Source organism: Pristis pectinata, chromosome 4, assembly GCF_009764475.1.
Source record: "Pristis pectinata isolate sPriPec2 chromosome 4, sPriPec2.1.pri, whole genome shotgun sequence".
NCBI classification, from domain to species: domain Eukaryota; kingdom Metazoa; phylum Chordata; class Chondrichthyes; order Rhinopristiformes; family Pristidae; genus Pristis; species Pristis pectinata.
In genome coordinates, this window is record NC_067408.1 from 31,909,521 (window position 1) to 31,936,108 (window position 26,588).

Here is a 26,588-nt window from a genome sequence, read left to right on the forward strand (position 1 = left end):
GATTCCTCTCAGCATCAATCCTGCCAAGTCCCCTCAAAATCTTGTATGTTTCAATTAGATGACCTCCCTTTCTTCTGACGCTCAAGAGACCACCCTTTCTAACAACCTAATTCCATCCTTTCATCCAGGAATCATTCCAGTGAACCTTCTTTGAACTGCCTTAAATAAGCAGGCCTGAACTGGTCATAGTAATCCAGGTGTGGTCATACCAAGTTGTGGAAAGATTCCCTGCTTTTATAATCCACTTTCCAATTGAGGCCGACATTCTATTTGCCGCCTTAATTACAGGTTTTCCCTACATGCTAACTTTTTGTTTCATGTGCAAGGACACCCAGATCACTTTGTGCAGCAGCATTCTGAAGTTCCCCCTTTTGCCCCCTGAGTTACTACTGTAATTTGAACATGCTTAGTATTTTTTCACCCCGCAGACTGGTAATAAATCATAGAGTAATACAGCACAGAAACAGGCCCTTCAGCCCAAAAAGACCATACCAACTATCAAGCACGCGTATACACTAATCCCACACAAAACCCATTTTATCCCCCATTACCATCAACTCTTTTCCCCCTCCCCTTCCCCCCCCCCCCGCCCCCCCTCAGATTCTCCCACTTGCCAACATACTAGGGTCAATTAATAGTAGCCAATTAACCTACCAACCTGCATGTCTTTGGAATGTGGGAGGAAACCAGGGGGAAACCCACGTGGTTATAGGGAGTACATGCAAATTCCACACAGACAGCACAGGAGGTCGGGATCAAACCAGGGATGCTAAGCTGTGAGACAGCAGCTTCTACCACTTCCAAACTCTCTGCCATTTCCTTATTTCCTACTAGCCTCCATTGTCATCTCTGAGGGACCAAGAATTACTTCAGCTAATCCCTTCCTTTTTTATATACTTAAGCGAATTATAACTTTGTTGTTAAATGTCTTGCAAGTTGCAGTCGCCAGAGTGACATCCACTGGTTGCCGTAGTCATAGTACATCACTCCTTTTAATAGGTACAGTCTAATTTTAAGCAATGTATTTTGCGCTTTAATAGATCTAAGAATGCATTTAAATAAACCTACATAAGATGGTTTGATGACTGCACCGTAAAGGTCATTTTATAGCTTGCTCATGTAAAAATTAACGATACTTGGTATCCCAGTGTGCTGCGAGGCACTGGAGGGCTCTGTAATGAACTTTTAAAAATGGGCTGAGTTGAAGGAAATGCTGAAAAGTAGAAACCTTGGCTCCACCAAGTTGGGATTTATTCCCAAATGTCTTTTGAAAATGTTCATGCTCCGATCATTAGAACCATAAAGTTGTACAGTGCAGGAACAGCTCTTTAGGCCGACCATGATGCCAAATTAAACTAATCCCATCTGTCTGCACATGGTCCGTATCCCTCTATTCCCTGTCTGTTATTGTGTCTATGTGACTCTTAAGCATTGTTATTGTATCTACTTTTACCACCTCCCCTGGCAGTGTATTCCAGGCACCTAACACTCTGTTTTTAAAAGAAAAACTTGCCTCACTAATCTCCTTTAAACTCCACCCCCCCCCCCCCCCCCCCCCCCCCGCTGCTTAAATCATGCTCTCTAATATTTGACATTTCCACCCTAGGAAAAAGACTCTATCTACCCTATCTATTCCTCTAACAATTTTATATATTTGTATCAGGTCACCCCTCTGACATTCCAGACAAAACAATCCAAGTCTGTCCAACCTTTCCTTTTAGCTACTGCCATCCAATCCAGACAGCATCCTGGTGAACCTCTTCTGTACCCTCTCCAAAGCCTCCACATCCCTCCTGTAATGTGGTGACTAGAATTGCACACAATATTCCAAATGTGGCCAAACCAAAGTTTTGTACAGCTGTAATATGACTTCCCAACTTTTGTACTCAAGTATGTCCTATGCAGTCTTAACTGCCGAATTCATTTGTGTTGCCACATTCAGGGAGCAAGGTTTTTCTGTACATCAATGCTAGAGGGAAACCCATTCATCAGCTATTCAAAAATGCTTTTAAACCCAGAACTCCTCTCATTAAAAGTATCTCTGTGCAATAATGTTCAAACATTAAACAAAATGGCGTTTCATTAAGGGCAATGGGATAGTTCACTAAACAGACCAATTCATGAACACTAGCAGGATAAAGATGTAATCAAATGTTGGGAGGGTGGGGCAGGATAGTGAAATTGTGCTACTCTGGCCCACCCTCCCAACATTTGCTACCATGCAAGCTGTGTGTGCATAAGTAAATACAAAGTTACCAAATGTGGTTTATAACGTGAGATGTAATTTATTTGTAGGTCTGTAGTCTATTGAAATTGTTCTGGAACAAATGTGAGGCTGATACAAGATAGACATGTCTGAGCTGAATTTGTGGATGGTCAAGGGCAGATGGGCTGGAACTTGACAAGAATAATTTGCAGTCAATGGTTGAGATCATGTAAACTTTAGTTGGAGAACAAGGGCATCTTATTTTGTGCACAGTATGACTCCAACCACTGGTTGTGTTTTGCCATGAATGTCCATTAACTTCAGTTTTACCAGGGATCCTCGATACTACACTTAATCAAATGCTGCATTGATGTCAAAGGTGTTCATTCTCACCTCTGGAATTTAGCTCTCTGTCTTGCATTTGCACCAGGGCTGCAATGAGGTCAGGAGCCAAGTACAGTAAAACCCAAATCTGGCATCAGAAGATAGGTTATTGGAAAGTAGGTGCCACCTAATAGCAGTGTTGACTATATTTTCCATGGCCTTGCTGATGATTGAGAGTGATTTGATTGGATTAGCCTGCTTAGATTTGCCCAGCCTTTTGTGATCAGGGCATACCTGGGCGAATGTCCACATTGTTAGATAAGTATTTGTAACCATCTTGGAACAGTTGGAGGTGCAGTTAGTGCTGGAGAGCTGGTCTTCAGTACAACAGCTGGGATTTTTTTTGGTCCCATAGCCATTGCTGCATCCAGTGCTGTTTCTGCACGTCATAGTGAGTAAATTGAATGGACTGAAGACTGGCTCCTGTGGTGCTGGGGATCTCAGGAGAAAGTAGAGATTGATCATCCACTCTAAACTTCTGGCCAAACATGGTTGTAAATGCTTTGTCTTTAGCATTCGTATGTTGGGCCCTGTCATCATTGAGGATAGGGATATTGTTGAAGTCTCCTCCTGGTATTAGCTGTTTAATTGTCCACCATCATCATCAAAAACAATAGGTTTTTAAACATTAGGACATAGGTTTAAGGTGAGAGGCAGCAGTTACAAAGGAGATTTGAGGGGAAGGTTTTTGACGTAGAAAGAGGTTAGTATCTGGAACCTGCTACCAAAGGAGGTGCTGGAATTGGATACAATCGGATACTACGCTTCGGAAACATTCAGCCAGGCACTTGAATAGGCAAGGATAGGACACAGACCTAACGGGGCAAATGGGATTGGTGCAGATGGGCAAACTGGTCAGCATGGACATAGTGGGCCAAAGAGCCTTTTTCTGTACTGTACAAGTCTGTAACTCAGTTACTCTATTCACAACTAGATATGGCAGTGCTGCAGAGCTTTGACATAATCTATTGGTTCTGGAATTGCTTAACTCTTTATTGTTTGAAAAGCGTGTGGTTCTGTGTTGCAGCTTCCCCTGTATGTAGGTATGCCTAGTGTTGCTCCCAGCAAACCCTTCTGTACTCCTTCTTGAACCCATATTGATTCCCTGGTTTTATGGTCAGGGTAGAAGGAGGGATATGTTAGGCCAGGAATGGGCAAACTGTGGTGATGCACATTTCTGTTGCTGCTGATGCACCTTATGCTCAGTTTTGTGCTGCCAGATTTGTTCTGAGCTTATCCCGTTTAGCACAATTATAATGCCACACATCCTGATGGAAAATGTCCTTGGAACGAAGGTGGAACTTTCTCTCCACAAGGACTGTGCGGTGGTCATTTCTACCCAATGCTGTCATTTCAAGATGGTAACTTTGAGGACAAGCAGGTTTATTCTTCATTAATATACAGAACACTGGTGGCACTCATTTTTCTACTGTGTTGCATCAACTTTTCTACTGTGCTTACTCTAATGTACTATGCCCTGAACTCAAAGTGCACTATTATATAAGGATCATTAAACCTCTTGACAAGGCCAGTGCAGTTGTTATTTGGTGAACTGACCTCTGCCTCACAGAAACTGAACGTTAGCTCTCAAACACCTCCTTGTATCTCACACTGGACTATGGCCCCACTACTAAATATCAGAACATTGTCTCTCAGATAGTCACTGACCTTAGCTCTTCCCTTCACAACCTCTAGCCTCATTCTCCTCGCCCACTTCTACCTCTTCTCCAAGATCCACAAACTGATTCTCTCGGCCGACCTTTTGTTTCAACCTGTTTTTTGCCCCACAGTACTTATTTCTTCCTACCTTGACTTTTTTTTTCTCTCTGCTTGTCCAGTTTTTTTTTTGTTTTATTTGTTTGTGACACCTCTGATGCCTTTCACCACTCTGACAGATTCCTGTTTTCTAGTTCTGGTCCCAACTGCCTCATCTTCACCATGGTTGTCTAATCTCTGTGCTGATGGTTTGAGAGCTCATCACCTCTTCTAGTTTGGGTCACAAAGGATCATTGGTGTTATGGTTTTTCTCACTCCATTGTATGTGTAGAGATAATGTTAACCACATAACACATTAAGGAACATTGGAAACCACTGAATCTGAAGAAGCATCTAAGGTAGACAGGAGATTACCCACAACTCATTACAAAGTGACGTTCAAATCTGACTAGTTAGGTCCATGAATTAAATAAGCATTTCAAGATTCAGATGAATAATTTTTATAGTTCTTAAAATATAGTACATGGGGTACCTTTCAGTGTTAAGCATTTAAAATAAAACTTTTACAATACAGAATTAATGACCTCTGATAATATCTATGAATTCTGTGATAACTTGTGTTTTATTAAACTACCCACAAAACAAATGTATCTGTGCATACCAGAAAATGCAGAATACAATAGAAAACATTATTTTAGAGCTAATTAAACATACATCTATTTCCTTCTGTACCATAACCATACTGTAGAATAAAATGAGGTTAATCAATTCTTTAATCTGCATGGTTTTTTACTCTCAGAGTATTCCAAATAACATAATTATATAAACTTACTAACAATTTTTACAAAACATTGATTGGCATGGAGGAATGACAACATTTAAAATTACTTCAACAGATTTAGAGAGATGAAAATGTAAAAAGGCAGATATATTGTTAATTAATTTTTAAAAACCATTTATTTCACCACTTTCTTGTGCAGCTGTGCCATTACTTAGTGAAAGTGACACTGACTTGAGCTGCATTTCGTGCAGTTTTTACTATTTTTATGATTCCATATTTTAAAATAATGCTGTTATTTGATAGATTCAAAAGTAATAAATGTATATACAACACGTACAACTGATTCTTTTTATTTGAACATCCAGTTATCATGGCAGGTTTTTTTTTTAGAAAACAAGCAATACAATCTTAAATGTAGTAGGTTTTCTTATTTCATAGCAATCACCATCAACTAGATTTCTCCAATGATTATATATATCATACATATAAAGTACCTTTAACAAGACAATATGGTTTTACTGAGTGGTTTCATCTTGGACACTAAATAGTTCTCATTCTCATTTCTACAGTAAATGAAGTAAAAGAGAAATGAAAAAGTTAAATTCAACAAATGTGCTTTTCCGGACTGCAAAATATTGTTTCTTTACAAAAAGGCGAACATCTCCACAGTGCAAAATTCTACTACCAGATGATATAAAATCAAAATTAACTAAATAAAATATTTCCCATAATATATTTCCTAAATTTGTTAATTTGGAGAAACCAAAATAATTGGTTATACAAGAAAAATCATAAACATACTGAAGGAACTTCAAAATCACAGAAAGGAAACACTAAAACAGCAACTATTCCATAGGGCAGTCATTGCAAGTGTTGTTTCAAATAACATTTACATAAATTTTGCCTTTTGCATTAATTTATTAAGCGTAATATAGAGAAATAGGCCTTGGATTTCAGGCCATACTAATTTTGTTATTGGAGAAAGTAGATAAAAAGATGTTCAAGAATGCTCAGACATTCACAAGCATTTTCTGAGGATGGTCATGTCAGTGTAGATTACATTACCCTTATGGGCACATATTGCACTATTTGAAACTGGCTCAGATATTCAATGGGTGACAGACAAGAAATCAAAGTCAATTTAGAGTGAGCACTTGCAGATGCACCTAAACCAAGAGGAGACCTATTTTTTATCCAAGAGTACACTACTTAGCAGCTTCCAATGTTATAATCAATAACAGCCAAAGATAGGCTGGCCTCACTATGCCAAGCAGAAGACCCATGGGCCATCTGCCACCCATCCAGATTCACCATACTCAAAATAGCTGTAGAAAGCTTAGGCTTTTTTGTTTTTCTTTAATTACGTCTGATATATAATGTCCAAATTAGATGCAAATGATCATATTCTTATATATACAATGTACTTCAGAATGAGAAATGTGCATAATGATGGTGAGAAGTTGGGGAAGAGAGGCTGTGGTGGGGTGGAGATAAGGTGCCATTCACTTGGTGAATTCTTTTAAGAAACTTAGCATCATCCACTATTTCAGAATTACATGTTAACCAATGAAGAGATACTTGGGTAGATGTCCTTCTTCTGTTTATTTGAGGAGATCAGTGCGCCTCATGAAGGAGGAAATGGGGAATTATCTGTGCTGCCTTTGGGTTGTCTCCTAGCTGTACAAATGGACTTTGTTTTCAGTGGGCATCTGCTAAATGGTATTTATTGAGATTGGAGGAGGAATTCCTAGAAGAGCCCCTGAAGAGCCTCAGCACAGTGAATTGCTTTGAGATGCCAGCAGACCAGGAGATTCATGAGTGCAATGGCAGTGACTGTGCTCTAACTTCCCAGCTGAAAAGCCATTGAAGGAAAGAAGGGCAGCACCTGGGCTAAAAGCAGATTTTGTGCTTAGGGAAGAACAATTCTAAACAATAGTCTACCCTTGGATGCAAACTAAGATTGACTTTGCTGAAGGTGTTATAAATGACACTTAGGATTGAAGGAGCCAGCTCTGACTACTTTTATTGAACACATGATGTGGAAAGTGTACAACCCATAAAATCTGTTGAGTTACACTGGTTCAGGTCAGTTTTGCAATTAAATGAAGACCCTTTCTAGCTTGATTTTATTTTTCCACTGGCTGAGTTGCATTATCATATAAATAGTCATATTTCAGATGCTGTTATCTAACTTCCAATTTAAGATATTGATCTGGCAAAGCATAGCTTTCAACCAGTTTTTTAATCACTCTGCTTAAACTTCGCTATACAAAATACTAGTAATTTAAATGAAAACAAAATTAGTTTCAATTAAAATGTTAGTAAAAATAGTTCTTCCAATCTAGCCTCAATCTAACTTCGTACCTGCCAAGGCATATGGTCTTTTCTTATGTATAGCCAGGATCCCGAGTATTTGTCCACCCCAGCATAGGGAAGTCAAATGCAGGAATTGGGGCTAATGACTCTAATGATGGGAATTTCTATATCCAAAGCTGTCAGACCTAACATCAAGGACGCTGACCTGGCAAAAATGTTGTCTGTGCATTCCTCTGTGGTCCACTGGGATGAAAATCTTTTCAAGAGACTCCTGGCCAAGCGCTCTTCCCTCTCTGCTCCATCCCTGTGACCAGAAAATTGAAGCCCAAACCATAGCCCATGATGCAGGTGGACATCTGCACTGCACCCCAGTAAGTATAGGCGATGCCTGTTATTTGGGGTGTCAACAGGAAGCTTCAAAAGTTTATGCTTCTTTGCAGATTTCCATCAATTCAATAATTGGCATAATTGTATTTTATTTCATCCTAAGACAGCATTTTGACTATATTAAATGGGTATATTTGGTGTACAAAAACTAGCTATATTGTGCATTTGGAAACAAGCTATTACAAAGTGAAATCTGAGGTGAACTTTAGGAATTAATTTCAGCTAAGTGTTTTTTTAATTCACTTTAATTCAAAATAGCAAGTACCTATTACACATTAGCTGAATAATCCATATTTAACATAGAGATGATGAATGAAGTGTCAAAGCATGTTTCAAATGCTACCACAGTACTGAACGCATGCAAAATACTAATGAACGAGGCGGATTTACTGAAATAGATGCACACTAAAAGTATTAGTAAATAATGCAGAAGAATAGCTTTGCTGCATATGGTAAATGACTCATGTTCAAAATTAAAATCTTTTCCCATTTTCCTTTAAACTTGAATGCAAGAGACTTCTAGAAATGCCAGTTCTAAAGTGCACCCATCATTATCAACACTTCCACCATAATCAGAAATATTTATTTACTACTTTGCCATCCCTATTACTCCAATAATTACATGGTCACCATCTGAAAAGTAACTTTTCTGGCATTAAAGTACTTTAGGATGTGTTTGCTTCTGTATTTGAAGCTGCAGACCTGTTGCTGAGAGAGCAGATGGGAATACATGTACTTTGTGAAAATAAGATTGTTATTTAATTTTGAGCTTGTCAGGCAAAGAAGAAACTTTAACGCTTTCAGAAGTTTAAATTAAAAGTTAATACATTTGGGGTAAAGGATACTGCAATTAGCATGAGACTATATGGAAATGACAATTTAATCTGCAAATTACTTCATCGGTCTTAAGTGAAGCATTTCTCAAAATGAAAGAAAAAACATATTTCATTATCTGGCTACATATCACTGTCTTTATTTTCTTTTGTGTACAGTTTATAACAAAACATATTTTACTGTTTTGTATGTTGTAACAAATATGAATATAACATTATAATAAGGATTCTAAAACAGGAAAAGCTATAATTTCCATATTAACATAGTAAAAATACTGGCACAGATTTGCTTGTTACCACCATAACACACATTATTATATTGCACATAAAGAAATTGATTGGTAGAAGAAGCACCATTACAGATATAATATTCCCTTTGATGCTATATATCAGGTAGTATTCTTAAATAAAGAAACAGAATCCATTCCTCCTTACAATTGTTTGATACTCTAAATCCAAGCAAACTATCCTCTCATGAAAAATGGAGAAATGTACTTAATTATTGAAAGCTCCATTTAACATTGTTCACATCACACATACACAAAATGGTACTGTGTATGCAACAGTATTTCTGTACAATATCTGACAATAATTATTAAAGAAAATTAAATCTAGTTGTTCAAGGAGTAAACAAGCTAATATGTAAAATTAAATATGAAATATTAGAGATTGAAAGTAACAAATTGCAGTAATAATAAGAAAAGTTAGGCCTTCCTTTCTCTGTTGACACTAATAGGAGATTCCCAGCATGCATACTACTGTGTTCATATGTAATGTTAATCATAATGACAGGCAATTTAGGAACTCAATTTTATTTGAGCTATATCATCATAATATACAATGTGAATACTTATAAACAACATTTTAGAAACAAATGTTTATAAAACTATTGCCTGATTTTTCCAGGAATATTAAAACTCTTTAAGCCCTGTAATGCAGTGCAGCTTGAAAGTGGCTAGGAGTAATGCTATAAAAGTCTGTTACCCATTTAATATCTCACTGCAATAAATGAATTTTTGGAAAATAACAAGCTTTAAAAAATGCAGGGAATTTTTTGAAAGTAGTCGTAAGTGGAGACTAATGTTCAAACATACAAGCCAATGAAATAGCCAAATATAATTAAGCAACAGGCTGCAGAACCAAGGAGAAATCAGGATAGAAATTTGTCCTTGGTTGCTTGTACTAAATACACACATATTATACAGCTAAGCTTTGCAATCTGCATCTAAAATTTGGTTCCATTCAAATTGAAAGTGAATTTAAAGAAATTTGGTGGAAAAATAATTCTGCTGAAAACATGCCTGACAGATCAATAAAAACTTTGGGATCAAAGTTTTGGAAGAAATGTATTCTTTTTTTTATTAGGCTGTACATGACGCAATGATGAAAAAATAGATTAGCTGGGCTGGATTAAAAAAAATAAATAATAAGCCTTATAATGGCCTATTTGTATTTTATTCTGATAAGTTCAATAAAATCCTAAAGTGGTTTGAAGGAACAGAATAATGGTGAGGAGAATAAATAATAAAGATTTTAAGCGGTGTTGGGATACAGGATATGTGGGATCTTCAAAAATACAACAGAATATTAAAAATTATGCCCAATATACTTCTGAACTATCAAAGATGTATATCGTGAGCTTGCCATGGTTTATTCCATACAAGTTTGTAAATTCTTACTTGAGATAAGTTTTCTGTTCTATAATGTCCTTTTCCATTTTGCCATTTAGAGAAAAATGTCCTTGGTTTAGAGAAGGACTAGACTGAGTCTTCCTCAAGGAACTTTCATCATTTTCAATGTTGAAAATAATTGCCTCAATTTTTTCCAGATCATCAGTTCCTACCTTTAGTTTTGCCTTCAGTAGGTTAATATATGCTTCATATCGATTTTTCTGTAGAAGAAAATTATAATCCAAGAGTAAGTTTAATGTAGAGGACACACTGCTAAACAATAGAAAATGATTCCGATAAACTTTTGTTTAAAAGGTGAAAAACAAGGATCTATTATCTCAAACTGAATTCAATGATTATTTGATATTTTTAAAAATGTAAAGAAACTTCAGAATGTAAAATTGGTAAATTGGTTTATTATTGTCAGATGTACCAAGGTGCAGTGAAAAACTTGTCTTGCATACTGTTCATACAGATCAATTCATTACAACAGCGCATTGAAGTTGTACAAGGTAAGACAATAACAAGAGTGCAGAATAAAGTGTTACAGTTACAGAGAAAGTGCAGTGCAGGTAGACAATAAGGTGCAAGATCATAATGAGGTAGATTGTGAGGTCAAGGGTCCATCCTATCGTCCTGGGGAACTGTTCAATTGTCTTACAGCAGTGGGATAGAAGCTGTCCTTGAGCCTGGTGGTACATGCTATATGTATCTAATAATGTAATATGACAGAATATAATAAAAACCGAAAATGCTGTCTGACCTGCTGATTGTTTCCAGCAACTTCTGTTTTTATTTTAGATTTCCAGCATCTACAGTTTTTGGTTTGAGACTTTACAATGGCCTTGATATTCTCCCACATGGTGTTATGCAAGTGAATCTTATAAAAAATCTAATTGTGAAGAACGATTGGGTTCTTTAAGCATATGCATTTCCTGACATGCATTCCTACAGATATGTGTGTATGGTACTCATATACAAGGTGGTGTACAACATATTCTTGCTGTCTGCTTCATGAAATTCTATTGGACATGCAGTCCGTGAAAGGTGCTTTTATTACCCTCTGAAATGAATCCCGATGCAGGGTTGAGGACTGCTCCTGCTTTAATTAAATGACTGAGCCCTAATTGGGTAGCTGCCAGGGAGCACAGTGACTTAATTTTTCTTAAATTCCCTTTTTCTTCCCCCAATCTTTCCATCTGTAGTGTCTGCCTTCATACAACTCCCCCAAGTCCTCATGGCCTTGCCGATTATTCCACAATCCAATTCTGTGCACATAACACTAATCTTCTCCCACCCACTCCAGTCCTCTTCTCCCATCAATCATCATTGCTCCCACTCATTTCCACAAACCAGCCTCCATGATCTCTATGAAGGAAGAGGTTGTGGAATTAAGGCTTTGTGAAAGTTTGCATATCCAAAGTCTATGACCTTTTCTAGCCCAATGACTTTTTTCCCCCAAACTGTCCAAATTATGACAATTTTGTAATTGCAGTCAGTCCTTGAAAAGATTTATTTTGGAAAAAATTACAATAGTCGTTGCTGCATATCTTTAACAGAACACTCTGACTTGTTACGTGGTGAAATGATTTTAACCATAATGCTGCATTTGTTTCATGATATTCAATATCACAGCCTTGTTAGGACTGTGTATCTGATCTGACAAACTACAACTTACTGATACAGAGTCAGCAGCATCCACATAATAGTCCACATCCTGTTATAGAGTTTTAAACCACCAAGAAACTGCAAAAATGTTCATTACTTATGTGACCATCCAATGGCAATGGGCAGTAATTATTCAACTGGTTGGCGGATAGGAAACAAAGGGCAGGGGTGAGTGGATGTTTCTCAGAATGGCAGGCCGTGACTAGCGGGGTGCCACAGGGCTCGGTGCTGGGACCACAGCTGTTTACGATCTATGTTGATGATTTAGATGAAGGCATTGTGAATAACATTAGCAAGTTTGCTGATGATACAAAGTTGGGTGGCAGTGCGACATGTGTAGAGGAAGTTAGGAGAATTCAAGGTGATTTGGATAGGTTGGGTAAGTGGGCAGATACTTGGCAGATGAAGTTTAATGTAGATAAGTGTGAGATTATCCACTTTGGGAGCAGGAACAGGAAGGCGGATTATTATCTGAATGGTGTGGAGTTAGGTAAGGGGGAAATACAAAGGGATTGAGGAGTCCTTGTTCATCAGTCACTGAAAGTGAATGAGCAAGTGCAGCAGACAGTGATGAAGGCTAATGGAATGTTGGCCTGTATTACAAGGGGAATTGAGTACAAAAGCAAAGAGATTCTTTTGCATTTGTACAGGGCCCTGGTGAGACCACTCCTGGAGTATTGTGTACAGTTTTGGTCTCCAGGGTTAAGGAAGGATATCCTGGCTGTAGAGGGTGTGCAGCGTAGGTTTACGAGGTTAATTCCGGGGATGTCGGGACTGTCTTATGCCGAGAGGTTGGAGAGACTGGGATTGTACATGCTGGAATTGAGAAGATTGAGAGGGGATCTGATTGAAACATACAGGATTATTAAGGGATTGGACAAGATAGAGACAGGAAATATGTTCCAGATGTTGGGGAAGTCCAGGACCGGGGGCATGATTTAAGAATAAGGGCTAGGCCATTTAGGACAGAGGTGAGGAAAAACTTCTTCTCCCAGAGGGTTGTGAATTTGTGGAATGCACTGCCTCAGAGGGCAGTGGAGGCCAATTCTCTGGGCACTTTCAAGAAGGAGCTAGATAGGTTTCTTATAGATAGGGGAATCAAGGGATATGGGGACAAGGCAGGAACAGGATATTGATTGTTGAGGATCAGCCAATGATCTCAAAATGGCGGTGCGGACTCGAAGGGCCGAATGGTCTACTTCTGCTCCTATTGTCTATTGTCTATCATCCCTTACTTCTCATGAGAGGATGGTGCTGGTATGCCATCTTGAATGACCCACTCTGTACAAAAGTCTAGAAAGGAATTGTGATTTGACTTTTCACATTCAAAAAGCACCTGATAACCTGAAGACACTTTGAACTAAATGATACACAGAGGGATCTTGGTATCCAAGTCCATACCTCCATGAATGTGGCAACACAAGTAGATAGAGTGGTAAAGAAGGCGTATGGCATGCTTGCCTTCATCGCTAGGGGCACTGAGTGCAAGAGTCAGGAAGTCATGTTGCAGTTGTATAAAACTTTGGTTAGGCCTCACTTGGAGTATTGAGTGCAGTTCTGATCGCCCCATTACAGGAAGGATGTGGAGGTTTAGGAGAGGGTTCAGAATGGGTTTACCAGGATACTGCCTGGATTAGAAGGTATTAGCTATAAGGAGAGGTTGGACAAACTTGGGTTGTTTTCTCTGGAGCGTTGGAGGCTGAGGAGAAACCTGATAGAAGTTTATAAAATTATAAGAGGCATAGATAGGGTAGACAAGCAGAATACTTTTTTTTCAGGTTAGAAATGTCAAATACTAGAGGCCATAGCTTTAAGGTGAGATAGGGGAAAGTTTTAAAAGGGATGAGCGGGGCAAGTTTTACAGAGTGGTGGGTGCCTGAAACGCTTTGCCAAGGGTGGTAGTGGAAGCAGGCACAATAATGGTGTTCAAGAGGCTTTTATATAGGCACATGAATACTTAGGGAATGGAAGGATATGGATCATGTGCAGGCAGAAGGGATTAGTTTAATTTGGCATCATGTTCAGCCCAGACATTGTGATCCAAAGGGCCTGTTACGGTGCGGTGCTGTGCTGTTCTATGTTCTATTAAGGACATGGGATAATTCTCAATATCTCAGTTTCAGCCAGCATGGACATGCTGATCAAAGAACCTTCATTTTGTACTGCAAACACCTATGATGCTATGACTTAAATGGTGAACTTGAAGGTGACAGCAATGAAATGCAAGTGGCAACAACAGAAATAGCAGAATCCAGTTCAAGTTCTCCTTCAGCTGCAGATCCAAAGGATTCAACTCTTATTGGCAATGTTAATGAGAGAAGTTATTCAGCAGAAGATTTGGATCATGGAGAAATTTGTTCGCCATATTCAGGACGACCTCCTGGACTATAAGTCACCTCTTAAGAAGATCTGACAGTTAGACTCCTATTTATATTGTGCCATTTATAGAATGCCTTTAATGTAGAAAATCATTCTTATAAATTATGGTCAATTTGCAATTTAATTTCAGGTCACAGAAATTAAATTGCCAATTGACCATAATTTATAAGAATGACAGCAAGAACAACGTCATAAATAATACTGAGGAAGCTTTTAAAGAGAGGGAGTGAGTGGCAAGGTAAATAATTTAAGAAACATGTTTTAATCCACCATTTTAGGTGCAGTAAGATTTCTTACAGGGCAGCTCGAATATTTGGTCCCTATGTTGCACTGGTAAAGTTCTTCTGGTCAGCACTGGGTTAGCTGCATTTTCCTTTAGAACATAGAGCAGTACTGCACAGGAGCAGGCCCCTGAACCCACCATGTCTGCGCTGACCTAAACTAATCCCATCTGCCTGTTTCTAATCCGTACCCCTCTATTTCCTGCTTGTTCATGTGTCTGCCTAAATGCCTCTTAAACATTGTTATGGTATCTGCTTGTACAATTTCTTCTTGAAGTGCTTTTTTTTACCACTTTGTGTGTAAAAAAAAACTTGCCTCTGAGATCTCCTTTAAACATTTCCCCTCTCACTTTAAATCTATGCTCTCCTACTATTTGACATTTCCATCCAAGGAAAAACACTCTGCCTATCTACGCCTCTCATAATTTTATATTCTCATATCAGGTCGCCCCTCAGCCTCTGATGCTCCAGAGAAAACAATCCCAAGTTTGTCCAACCTCTCCTTATAGCTAATACCCCAATCTAGGCAACATCCTGGTAGGCCTCTTCCGCACCCTCTCCAGAGGCCCTATATCTTTCCTGTAATGTGGTGACCAGAACTGCACCCGATACTCCAAATGTGGCCTAATCAAAGTTTTGTATAGCTGCAATATTAATTCCAAATCTTTATTCTCAATGCCCTGAATAATGAAGTCATGCATGCTGTACGCTTTCTTCACAATCCTATCCACTTGCATTGCCACTTTCAGGGAGCTGTGGACTTGCACCCCAAGATCCCTCTGTACATCAATGTGCCTAAGGGTCCTCCTTCCCTCTTGCATTTGACCTCCCATAATGCGTTGCCTTACACGTCTGGATTAAACTCCATCTGTCATTTCTCCATTCAAATTTCCACATCTACATCCTGCTGTATTCTTTGACAACTTTCCTCACTATCCATAACTCCACCAATGTTCATGCCATCAATGTTATAATAAGGTTTCTTTATACTGGAAAATTGCGGAACATACAGCAGATGCTGATGACCTTGGAAAATCCCAATGGTATTGTAATTAACACTTTCTCTGATCTTGAGGTATGTGACACAGTAATACAAGATGAGGAGGCTAACTATGACTTCCACTGAAGAATCCTTTCAATTTGCTTTTCATTTGAGTTTGCAATTCACAGGCCTATTTGCTTGATCCCAGGCAGCATGTGAAATTAGTGCTGTCACCTCATTATAATATGGCAGACAGATACTATTAATCAGCTGAATGTCATTTCAGGGTGATGCCACTTAAAACCAGCAGGGGAGATGAAGCTTAGTGTAGACAGAATGCAGAATTTCAGAACAAACTGATAGTCTGAAAGACTGACAGGCCATCTGGATTTTATTTCATCACCTTGGAAGTCCTGGTACAGTTAATAGACAGAAGATCGAATCTTTTCACCTTCAGGGGAATAAAACCACTTAAGAAACACTACACAACATTGCTCCCCTGAAGAGTTGGTGCCTGAAAAAGATGTGGTTATGGTGTCCTGGATAATACACTCCTCTATTCATGCTCTCTCCTGTATTTTCAGCTGTAAAGGTAGCCCAAGTAGAAAACCTTTGACAAGCAGAGAAGTCCAGTCAAGCAGAGTTAAATCTCCTTGTATTTCATTATCAGAAAACAGGACAACAAAGAGACAGTTGACCAACAACCTCAAATTAACAAACAGCCTAGAATTAATGCTTAAACCCTTTACGTGGTATTGCTGAAGGATTTTCCTATCCATTACTGCAGCAAGGCATTATCAAGCAGTGAAGAAAGCCCTACATGGCAATGTGGGTTTGTAGATACAACTGGTAGATTAAAGATGTATCCACAGAAATTCTGGTATTATCTGGCTGTAGATTAATGATGTATCCAGTGGCATACTGGTATTACCTGACCTACAGAATACTTTTTTCTCTCTTGTCTGATATCCTGTGACAGAGAAGGACTGAGGGAAATCTCCAGATGCGGAATGAAAATGAGGAAATTGAGGAAAATGTGTAAGTTGAGGTAATAATTCACAACAAAAGCCATTTTACTTTTGCAAGGAAATGCCTTAGAGCTTGGAAAAATGGGTTAAGAAAGCTGGTTCATTCATTCGGACCATTTTTTTTATCCAATCTGCTAAATGCACTTACTCCACCACTGCCCGGCTGTATTACATCATAGTTGCATTAATCTTTTGCCACTGTGCAGCTCCCAATGCCTTGAGGCCTCTGTTCTGTGACTATCCTGTAAGTGGAGTTGGCCATTGCTGAAGATTAGGTCTTTAAATGACATATCCAAGCACCACATAATAGTTTCAGCCTTGTTACATAATGGCCTAGAATAGCAACATTATGTAAAGGGTTTATCCATTAATTCAAGGCCATTTGCCGATTTGAGGTTGCTGGTCAATGTCTGTCTTTTTGTTGTCATGTTTTCTGAGAAAAAGATTTAACAACTGCTGGACCAGATTTCACTGCACATTGGAGATGTTCTGCTCGAGCTGTTTATGAAGTGCACAAGAAAGTACTGGAGAGAGCAGAAGCAGAAGTGTATTATCTTGGAGGCCTTCCTCACACTTATCAAAGTTCTGCTTCACTTTAAAAAAAACACTAATTTTAAGGTACATCATTCTTTTCGTAAATCAAAAGCAAAAACATTGAGTGGAATAGGCAAAAATAAACAAAAAACTTACTAAACTTCTCTTGCATTGAATACATTCAAATGAATAGATTGCACTAGATATGCTGGCTATGGCTAGTGTATGCATAACTAACTCCTTAGCTCAGCATGTTATGGAACACCCTCGGATGTATTCAGAGTCAGACCGAAAGGTCAGGTGTACCTGCATCTGATCTCCGGTGTACTAGTAATTCCATGGTACATTGTGCAGGTCCAGAAGTCTAGAATACACTAACGTGCACTGCAGCTAGCTGCCATTTCTCTGTAGAACTAATCAGCACAATCTGACTCATTATGGAGTTACTTTCACTAATGAAACTCTCTGGACAGTTTTCATGAAAAAGAACATTGTTGGTAGACAACCAAGGCAGCCACTGTTAATCAAATTCCTAAATCCTGTCACTGAAAAACATTCACCAAGAGAAATTCTAGTCTAGATCAATAAAGTGCCCTGCACAAAGATTATTAATGTATTGAGGAGATTACCCACAGAAATGCTGGTTTGAAGACCATAAATTTGTTCAAATGTGCAAATGGCTTCAGGTAAAAGTAGGACAGAATAAATTAAAGAGTCAATTACTGTGTGGGGTGTTACATAACAGGATTTTAACAAGTAGTTATTCTGTCACACAAATGTTATCTTTACTAAAATGTTTGCATAATTGTATGAAGAGAATGGGAGAATTAATTCAAACATGACAATAAAATATCGTGGAACACTGCCATTAGCTTGAAAAGACATAACATCATGTACAATTATCTTTAATTTGAATGTTTTATTGCAATGCAGACTACTCTCTATTGTTTTTTTATATACCAAGAAAGTGGTTCCATAATTCATTGAATGTGAATCTTTTGTTATACAAGGATTTTGTTCCTAATTAGGTGCTCATTGTAAATCTGTTGCTCACAATAAACATTAGTTGGGAAATTGTGGGTCTTCAAATGCAATTTTCCATCTATGTAATTTAAATAGTGAGTAATAGAGGTTGCAAGATTGTTATTTCTCCAACAACAGCTCAGTCAACTGCCAAATCAGGGAGTGAAATTCCCACTGGCTGCTAGTGTTGATTGGATGTCTGAGTATCAGGCCGTCATGGCAACCATCCTGCCATCCCCCCAACATTAGGTCAAAACATGTTCATCTGTGACTGACAATATCACAAAGACACACTGTTCTTTGGCTTTGCACCTGCTCACTGCAATGCCAAAGTCAGAAACAAACTGGTTGTCAGATGCCACACCATCACGGGACACAGCTCTGGTCTAGGGGTAGAGTACAAACATCTGACCCCTCAGCTTTATGCCAGAGTTGACTAACTGGGATAAGAAGCACAACCCTATTTATTTTAATGGTATTGTCAGCATTGATTAAAAAGTTCAATGATTTTTTTTAACCTTCTTTAGTTTACTTAGTGTTGAATTAAAGCTAACAGAAACTAGTAAAATTAAGTAAATGTTTTAAGTAATCTTTATGTTTGGTTATTTATTCTGCTTGAACTCTTCTTAAACGTTTTATGTTATCAGAGACAATTAAAAGAAGATTAAAGACCAAAAAGGCCATCAGGAAGGTCTGGGGTTGGGGCTTCAGTATCTGCTACCCGAAGCCTAATTGTTGCTTGTAGCCCATGATGCCTCATGGAATAGCTATGGCAGTTAAGCCTTCAACAGGATAGGAAACACAGAGCCATAAATGGGGAGTGTGGCTGCAGGAAAAAGAAACAGAGGTGAACCTGAGGGCAATAGAAATATTTTATTCCATGAAAGTTAATAGAACCAACTTTTGGGAGGGGCATGGATTAGGTAGCTGATATTCTGGTGTTCATTCAGTGCAGTCAACCCAGGGCAATGTTTACCCTTTGATCTTCACAATACAGTTTTTTCATATTGGCAGAAGAATTAGTCTGAGTGCAACTTAAGATAACATTAAATAAATTCCTTGTGAATTAATTTACAATGATGCTGTAACTGGAAACCAGAAGTCTATTTCTTCCAAGAATTTACATCAGGCCGTAACCATTCCTTTTAACATTTTTGCATATAAATACTTAAATTGGTAAAAATGGCCTTTCTTAGCACGACTTTCAACTGCTGTAGATTGAAGGTTTGCAAAGGTGTATCATGATTAGTCTTGAATGCCAAATAAATACACGGCTTAACTGCCATTTCTCTTTTGTAACATCACAGGATATCATTTGATGTTCAGTGGCCTAACACTACACATTCTATATAGATTCTTGCATTTCAAATAGCATTCTCACCTCAAATATTAAATAATGTTCTTTAAGTCGGTATTCCTCTGCTTCTTTAGATTTGACATTCTTCCCAGGAGGTTGAGCACTGTGTTCTGCCAATTCCGTTGTAATCTGTCTCCGTTTGGTCTCATGTGACTTCAGCTGCTCTTCCTATTTGTCATCACATTATGTATTAGAGAAGGCTTTTTTATAATTGAATACAATTCAAAAGTACAGAAGTAGCCAGTATTTTCAAATATTGTTGGTTTTGTTTGATTTAAGGATTCTACATGTGCAAGTTTGATCTAATTTCTGTGAAAAGACACCATTGCACATAAAAGAAGTCACATTAAAATTAAAATTTATAAAACATTTATATATATCTCCTATGGTGATTCTTAATTCTATTAACAATGGTATATTACACTTACACTGATTTGCTTTGCCTTTTTAAATGAGTTGGATCAAATATTTGAATGGAGTTGAAACCAAAGCTAGCAATGAAATGCAAAGGTGAAAGATGGGGAAAATGCTCCTATTGCAAACTAAAGTGATGATATGTTGCAGTAGTGAAATCATATTTAATAAGATCTAGCTATACTGGAGGTGAGAATGCAGGGATTCATCAAATTCAGCCTTATTTACCTGCTTAATGTGATAACTGGACCTGCATTCAGGATCCTGCTTCAGCAGGGGCAGACAATAATAGGAAACAGGAATCATTAAGCAATGTAGTTCGGTCTTGAGAGTTGCTTCATTTTGGCTGTTTTCCAAATGAATAAAGTAATAATCTTTCATGACCTCTTTATATAGCCGATTCCTCTGAATTATTTTTGAAGTGCAGTCACCGTTGTAATGTAAGCAAGCACAACAGCTAAGTTGTGCGGAGCAAGGCTTGAGAAAATATCAATGAGATAATGACAAAATAATTGATTTATCACTGTTGGTTGAGAAATAAATATTAGCCTTTGCACTGGGGACAATGGTCCTGCTGTTCTGAGTACTGCTATGAGATTTTTATATCATAATAAGGGCATTATGTACCATTCATCTAAAAGAGGACATTGCCATCAGTACAACGCTTCCTCAGTACTGCACTAAAGCAACTGCCATGATTATGTGCTCCGATATGTGGAGTAAATCTAAACACAGAACCTTTTGCCTCATTTGTAGGAATAGGAGCACTGAGCCAAGTCTTGCACTAATATCTATAGAAAGGGGTTAATCACCTACATTTGCTGAGGTTTGTTTGAAGCTGCTTGTGGAAGAAGTACTGCAAAGATCTCACAGGACGGCAGCCTGTCAAAAGTCATTTTCAGGAGCTGGCAAGAAGTGGTAATTGAAAACAACAATAATGACAAATGTCCAGACTGTAGTAGCAGTTGGAGAAAAAACTAGTCTCGGGACCTCTTCCAAGGTAAAGTTGGTCGACATTGCACTGTAACATACAGATAAGAAAGGTATACCATTTCCTCTCAACCAGAGAAAACAAGAGTTTCCAAGCTGCTTCTGCACAATATCCAGTAACTGTTGCTGCATTAGCATTTGAAACTATCACTGCACAAAGCAACTCTGCATGCAGCTGATCTTCACGATGGTACATATTCATTTACTTATAAACAAACAGAAGTTGAAGAAGACACTTGGCTGTCACTCAATGATTTTTCAAACTTTTCTTGTGAGGCAGAGTAATGTATATATTAGAAAACACATTTAATATGAAAATGCTATAGTCAACACTTAGGGGCCTGAAGCGAAGGGAATAGATGTGAAGATAAACGCATCCCAAAGTTCAAGGTGAACAGTGCCTTCCTTATTCTTGTTTCTCCATTCACTTAGTTATTCACTCAGCCTATACATGACCAATGGCACTGACACATTTAGTACTTAGCTCTGTTCTACTACTGCTCTAAGTGCTCCAAAGAGAGAATTGTAGACTTGATAGCTTTTGTGAAGCCGGCACAAGATGGTTAGTATCACTCATTCTGCCTGGAGGAATTACCAGTGTAGTAATGTCAAGCTCTGATGATTTAGAGAGTCACTTTGAGGGAGGTGTATTTGGTGAATTACAGAACAGACTTGTATATGAGCAAATGTTTAAAAACTTGGTAAAGGTAGAGGTGGAGCATGTTGGTTGAAGGCTCAGCTCATATCCTTCAGTAACCATGGTGTGTTATTGCTTCCTAAAAATGTCTCTTTCAAATCAGTGAATATATTATGCAACTACCCAGCAATAGAGATATGGCTGGACGAAAGCAGACGTAGATTAAAATGAGCAACACCAAATTAACCCTTCTGGTCCTGCCCTGTCCCTTAAATAGCAGCAGAGAAGCCAGTAATGAGCATAGTAATGCAGGCACAGAAATGCATAGAACCAGTTTCAAGGACAGCTCATGGTAAATCTACTTCTTCAGTAAAGTAAGGTAATCATAAATTAAAGAAATGGCATCATTGTTTCTAAATTAATAGGGAGGCAAATGTTGATTAGGCATGTGATTAAAATCAAGTTATTTGTGTCAAGTTTTGTTTGCTGATTGTCTCACTAAAACCATTAATTATATAAATAGTTTAACAATAACTATGCTAGAATCTTGCATATACAGTATCTAATGTTTCAGGATGAAAAGATGAATACTTCAGAATTAAACAATGCCATTTGATTTGTTTAGCTGGTATATGATTGACTGTTTCTTGATTCCTTTCACCAAAGGATAACCAAAATATATTCTAGAAAACATTTAAAAAATATTAAATTTAGAAGGATGAAATCAAATCAGTTTTAAATTTTTGAAAGAAACACCAGATGAATTTCCATGAAACAATTTTATTCAATTAGGTTCCCACAGAGTTGCAATTATCTAATCAGTTTTATTGATCTGGTTTACTTCTTGGATTTGCAAAACTCTGTCCACTTAAGAATTTAAGTGGAAGATGGCTAAGATCTAACTATACGATATAACTATTAGTTGTTAAATGTTTATCCTATTTTTAAATATATTTGCTTTGTTTTAAGTTTGGAATGCCCATTGTGATGGTCAAATATGTTTGAAAATAGTAGAAAGATCCAATGGAGACAGAGGATAAAACTGGTGAATAAAACTAATACCAGACATATTGGCTGATCATTACCTTGGATGTATTATCAAATATTGACCTAGGTCTCAAGGCTAGAATCGAAACATCTTAAATTGAGGGAATCTTGGATTAGTCAAACACATGACCTAGGATAGAACTGCAAAAATACTCTAAGATGAGATGTTGTAGAACACCCAAAACAGAAGACAGGATTTGGCAACTGTATTGCACAAATATGAAGAGAATTTTGCTTATAAAGCAGAAAAGCCTCATTCGTTTCTGACTGTAGATTTAGACATAAACGTGTTGTTGGAGAATGCAGAACATCATTTATTATCTTGGAAACTTGGAACAGTAGTATAAGACCTGTTGATCTGTCCCAAGAATCTGAGTCAATGTTATTGATGGCAATATTTTGTTTAGTAATTATTCTTGCGGCTATATGGGCTATGTAAGTTATGATTGCAAGCAAATAAAAAATATGGCCAAAGAAACTTTCCAAAAGCAAAACTATTAATATTAGGTGTTATTTGTTAAAATGAAATCTTGTAAAGTTAAAGAAAATTGCTACTTCTGCTAATCTTCTAAACAAATAACCATTTATTTAAATGTTGACTTCCTGATAGCCCAGAATATGACTTTCAGGAAAATATACTGAATCACAGGAAACTGAGTATGTAATAATATACAGACTTCCAAAATATATTTCTACATTTCAAGTTCTATCCTTTTTTAATGAAAAAAAAACTTGCAAATTTCACTTTGAGATTGAATTTAAAGTTTTTATGCAGTGGACATTCAATATGTTTGATCACCCACACTTTTAATTCTGACCCTTTATTCCAGCATGCATTCAAGCCTGGAAATTGGATCAATTACTGCCAGTTTCTTGCCAAATCATGCATAAAAGCAATTTAACTCAAGTTGGATAGTGCTAGTGTTCGTAACAGGGTAAAATTACACCCATTAGGAAATTGTCCAAGGCACTTTCATACACAAGCCATTTCAGCATGGCTGTTATTTTTACTGGCATCAGTCAGTATCTCATGACATTGAAAGTTGCATATTGTGTACTTCAAACAGAAGTACATTACGCTGAGATTGGCAATAAAAAGGTTGCTGCTTCGATAGTGATGTCTCCCATGCAGTATCCACCAGTTTTCAATGCTCAGGATTGTGGAAACCACGTCACTGGTTGCTCCATCAACGAATGTAGCATTTTCAGATAATTCACGTTAGAGCTGCATACAGAGATTTCTGATCATTCCACAACCTGCAGTGGCTTGAGGCTACTCACAGGATAGGACTCGTTCAAGGCACCCGATCACATGGGAACATTCACCTACACAAAAGGTCCAAGCCCCAATTTCCCTGTTTTTCTCTCATCTCTATGTTGTTCTTTTATGAAAGTTATTCCTCAAGTTATTCCGCAGCTGCCATGCAGGACTTCCTTTAAGTACAGAGAGTGATACAATCTTCCAGCAAAGGCTGCAGTCTTCAATGCCTAGGCAATTCAAGTGCTCATCTAGACACCTCTGAAATGCTGTTGGTGACTCTGCTTTCACTGCTCTCTCTGGCAGTGCACTCATGGTACTTGCCACTTTCTGGGTGAAAAAGATCTCCCTTGGGTCTCTTTGAAATCCCTTGCCTATTACCTCTAGTTTCAGTCAAAGTCCTCTAGTTTTATTTACTTCTGATGAGGGGAAAAGATTCTTGCCATATACCCTGTCTATACCCTTCATAATTTTATATACCTCAAGCATGTCCCCTTTTAACATCCTTTGCTCCAGGGAAAGCAGACGCTGCCTATCCAGTCTGTTCTCATAACTAAAATGCTCCATTCCAGGCAACATCCTGGTGAATTTTGTCTGCACCCTCTCCAGTGCTATCACATCCTTCCTATAGTGTGGTGACCAGAACAGCACGCAGTGCTCCAGCTGAGGTCTGACCTATGTTTGATAAAGTTGGAGCATAACCTCTCTGCTCTTGTATTTATTGCCCTGACCAATGAAAGCCAGCATCCCATATGCCTTCTTAACTACATTATCTACTTGCCTTACGACTTTCAAGGGTCTTTGGTGTTGCACATCAATGTCCCTCTCTTCCTCAATACTCCCAAGGACCTTATCATTCATGGTGTACGTCCTAACCTCATTAGTACTTTCAAAATGCATCACCTCACATTTCTCAGCTCATTTCACCAATACATCAATATCACCCTGTAGCTTAAGACTATCCTCCACACTGTCAATAACTCCACCAACCTTAGTGTCATCTGCAAACCTACTGATCATGCCTCCTACATCCACATACATTACAAATAGCAAGGGTCCCAGCACTGAACCTGTGGAAGACCACTAGTCACAGGTATCCAATCACAAAAACAACCCTCTATCATCAACCTGTGTCTTCTATTGCCAAGCCATTTGTGGATCCAATTTGCCCTGAATCCCATGGGCCCTAATCTTTCAGATCAGTCTCCCTTTAATTTACTTATACAGCACGGTAATAGGCCCTTCCGGCCCAATAAGTCTGCGCCACCCATTTTTTAAACCCATGTTAACCTACCCAAAAGTCTTTAGAATGTGAGAGGAGAGCAGAGCACCCAGAGGAAACCCCTGCAGACACAGGGAGAACGTACAACCTCCTTAAAGACAGAGACAGGAATTGAATCCCGATCGCTGGCGCTGTAATAGCGTCACGCTAAGCGCTATGCTACCGTGCCGCCTGTGTGGGACCTTGTTGTAAGCATCGCTAAAGTCCACATAGTCCACACCTACTGCATTGCCCTTACCAATAGACTTCGTTGCCTCATAAAAAAATTCAATCACATTGATCAGATAAGAGCTACTCTTGACAAAGCCACACTGGCTGTCTCTGATCTGGCTTTCTAAGTAGACAATTAACTCTATCCCTCAGAATTTTTTCCGATGCCATTTCTGACGATCATCATAGCAAAATTGCAGCAGCTTGACCACTCCGCAAATTTTATTTTAGCACAATTCTGGGTGCATGTCTCCAGTATTCTGTATTTTAATGTTTTAAGTTAGACAATTTCACAATTTTCTGCAGGGGGATACAATGGAGCATCAGTGTTATACCTAGCATACGATTAGCACACCATAAAAGACTGAGGTCCAATTTCTAAGGATCATTTCCACTGTCACTGATGACAGCAAATCAAAACATTTGTTCTTTTATGACAATTTCAGATTATGGATAAGAAAAGTAGTTTCAGTTGATGTATTCAAATTGCTTTACATTCAGACTGTTTCTACAGGAGTGTAGGAACAGTGGGAGGCTACTTGAATTTATTCCATTATACACTGAGATCATTGATTTGTAACCTAATTCTAGATGTATTCCTTTACTATGTATCCCTTAACCTTTGATTAATAATAATCTATAAAACTTGGACTTAGTCTAACATCTTGTGGAAGAAAGATCCAAACTCTCAGTATGGTGAAATGTTTTTGCTCTGTATCCTAATCTTGGACTTCCCAAACAATTGAAAATTTATCTCAAAGAGCCCTATAATTTCTCCTCAAATGTTAATTAAGTCACTGATTTCAGGATTTTTAAAAATATTTTATGTAATATACAAATGACCTTAACCTTATAGAGTTTAGAGTCACAACAAATTACAGGAACAATTTATGGTTTAAAAATAAGCAACCTACAATAAATTACCAAAACTGAGGTTAACTAATTTCACACCACTATGTATTATGCATATATAACATGATGATTAAATTTATTTCTTACAATTTAGATCTTAAATTGTTTGTGGGTTTGGCAGCATTTTAAGAGAACAAAAACAAACCAGATGTCATAACAACTGTTTACAACCTCCTATTTCTCAATTTTTAAAAAAATCAGTGTCATTGGATCAGTCTAACTAAATTCAGTGTTAAAGATCTTTGAGGATATAGGCAGCATTTTATATTTCAGTGGATAATTTTCATGCTGCA

At 38.0% G+C, this 26,588-nt stretch overlaps 1 protein-coding gene across 1 annotated transcript in view; it reads right to left on the bottom strand.

Moving 5' to 3' along the window:
- Positions 1–10,298: 10,298 nt before the first annotated feature.
- Positions 10,299–26,588, bottom strand: part of LOC127569185 (PH and SEC7 domain-containing protein 2-like) — a 130,161-nt gene continuing 113,871 nt past the window's right edge. The window contains exon 14 of the mRNA XM_052013579.1: positions 10,299–10,514. Within this exon, the coding sequence (XP_051869539.1) occupies positions 10,299–10,514 (216 nt within the window). The remainder of the gene's footprint in view (positions 10,515–26,588) is intronic.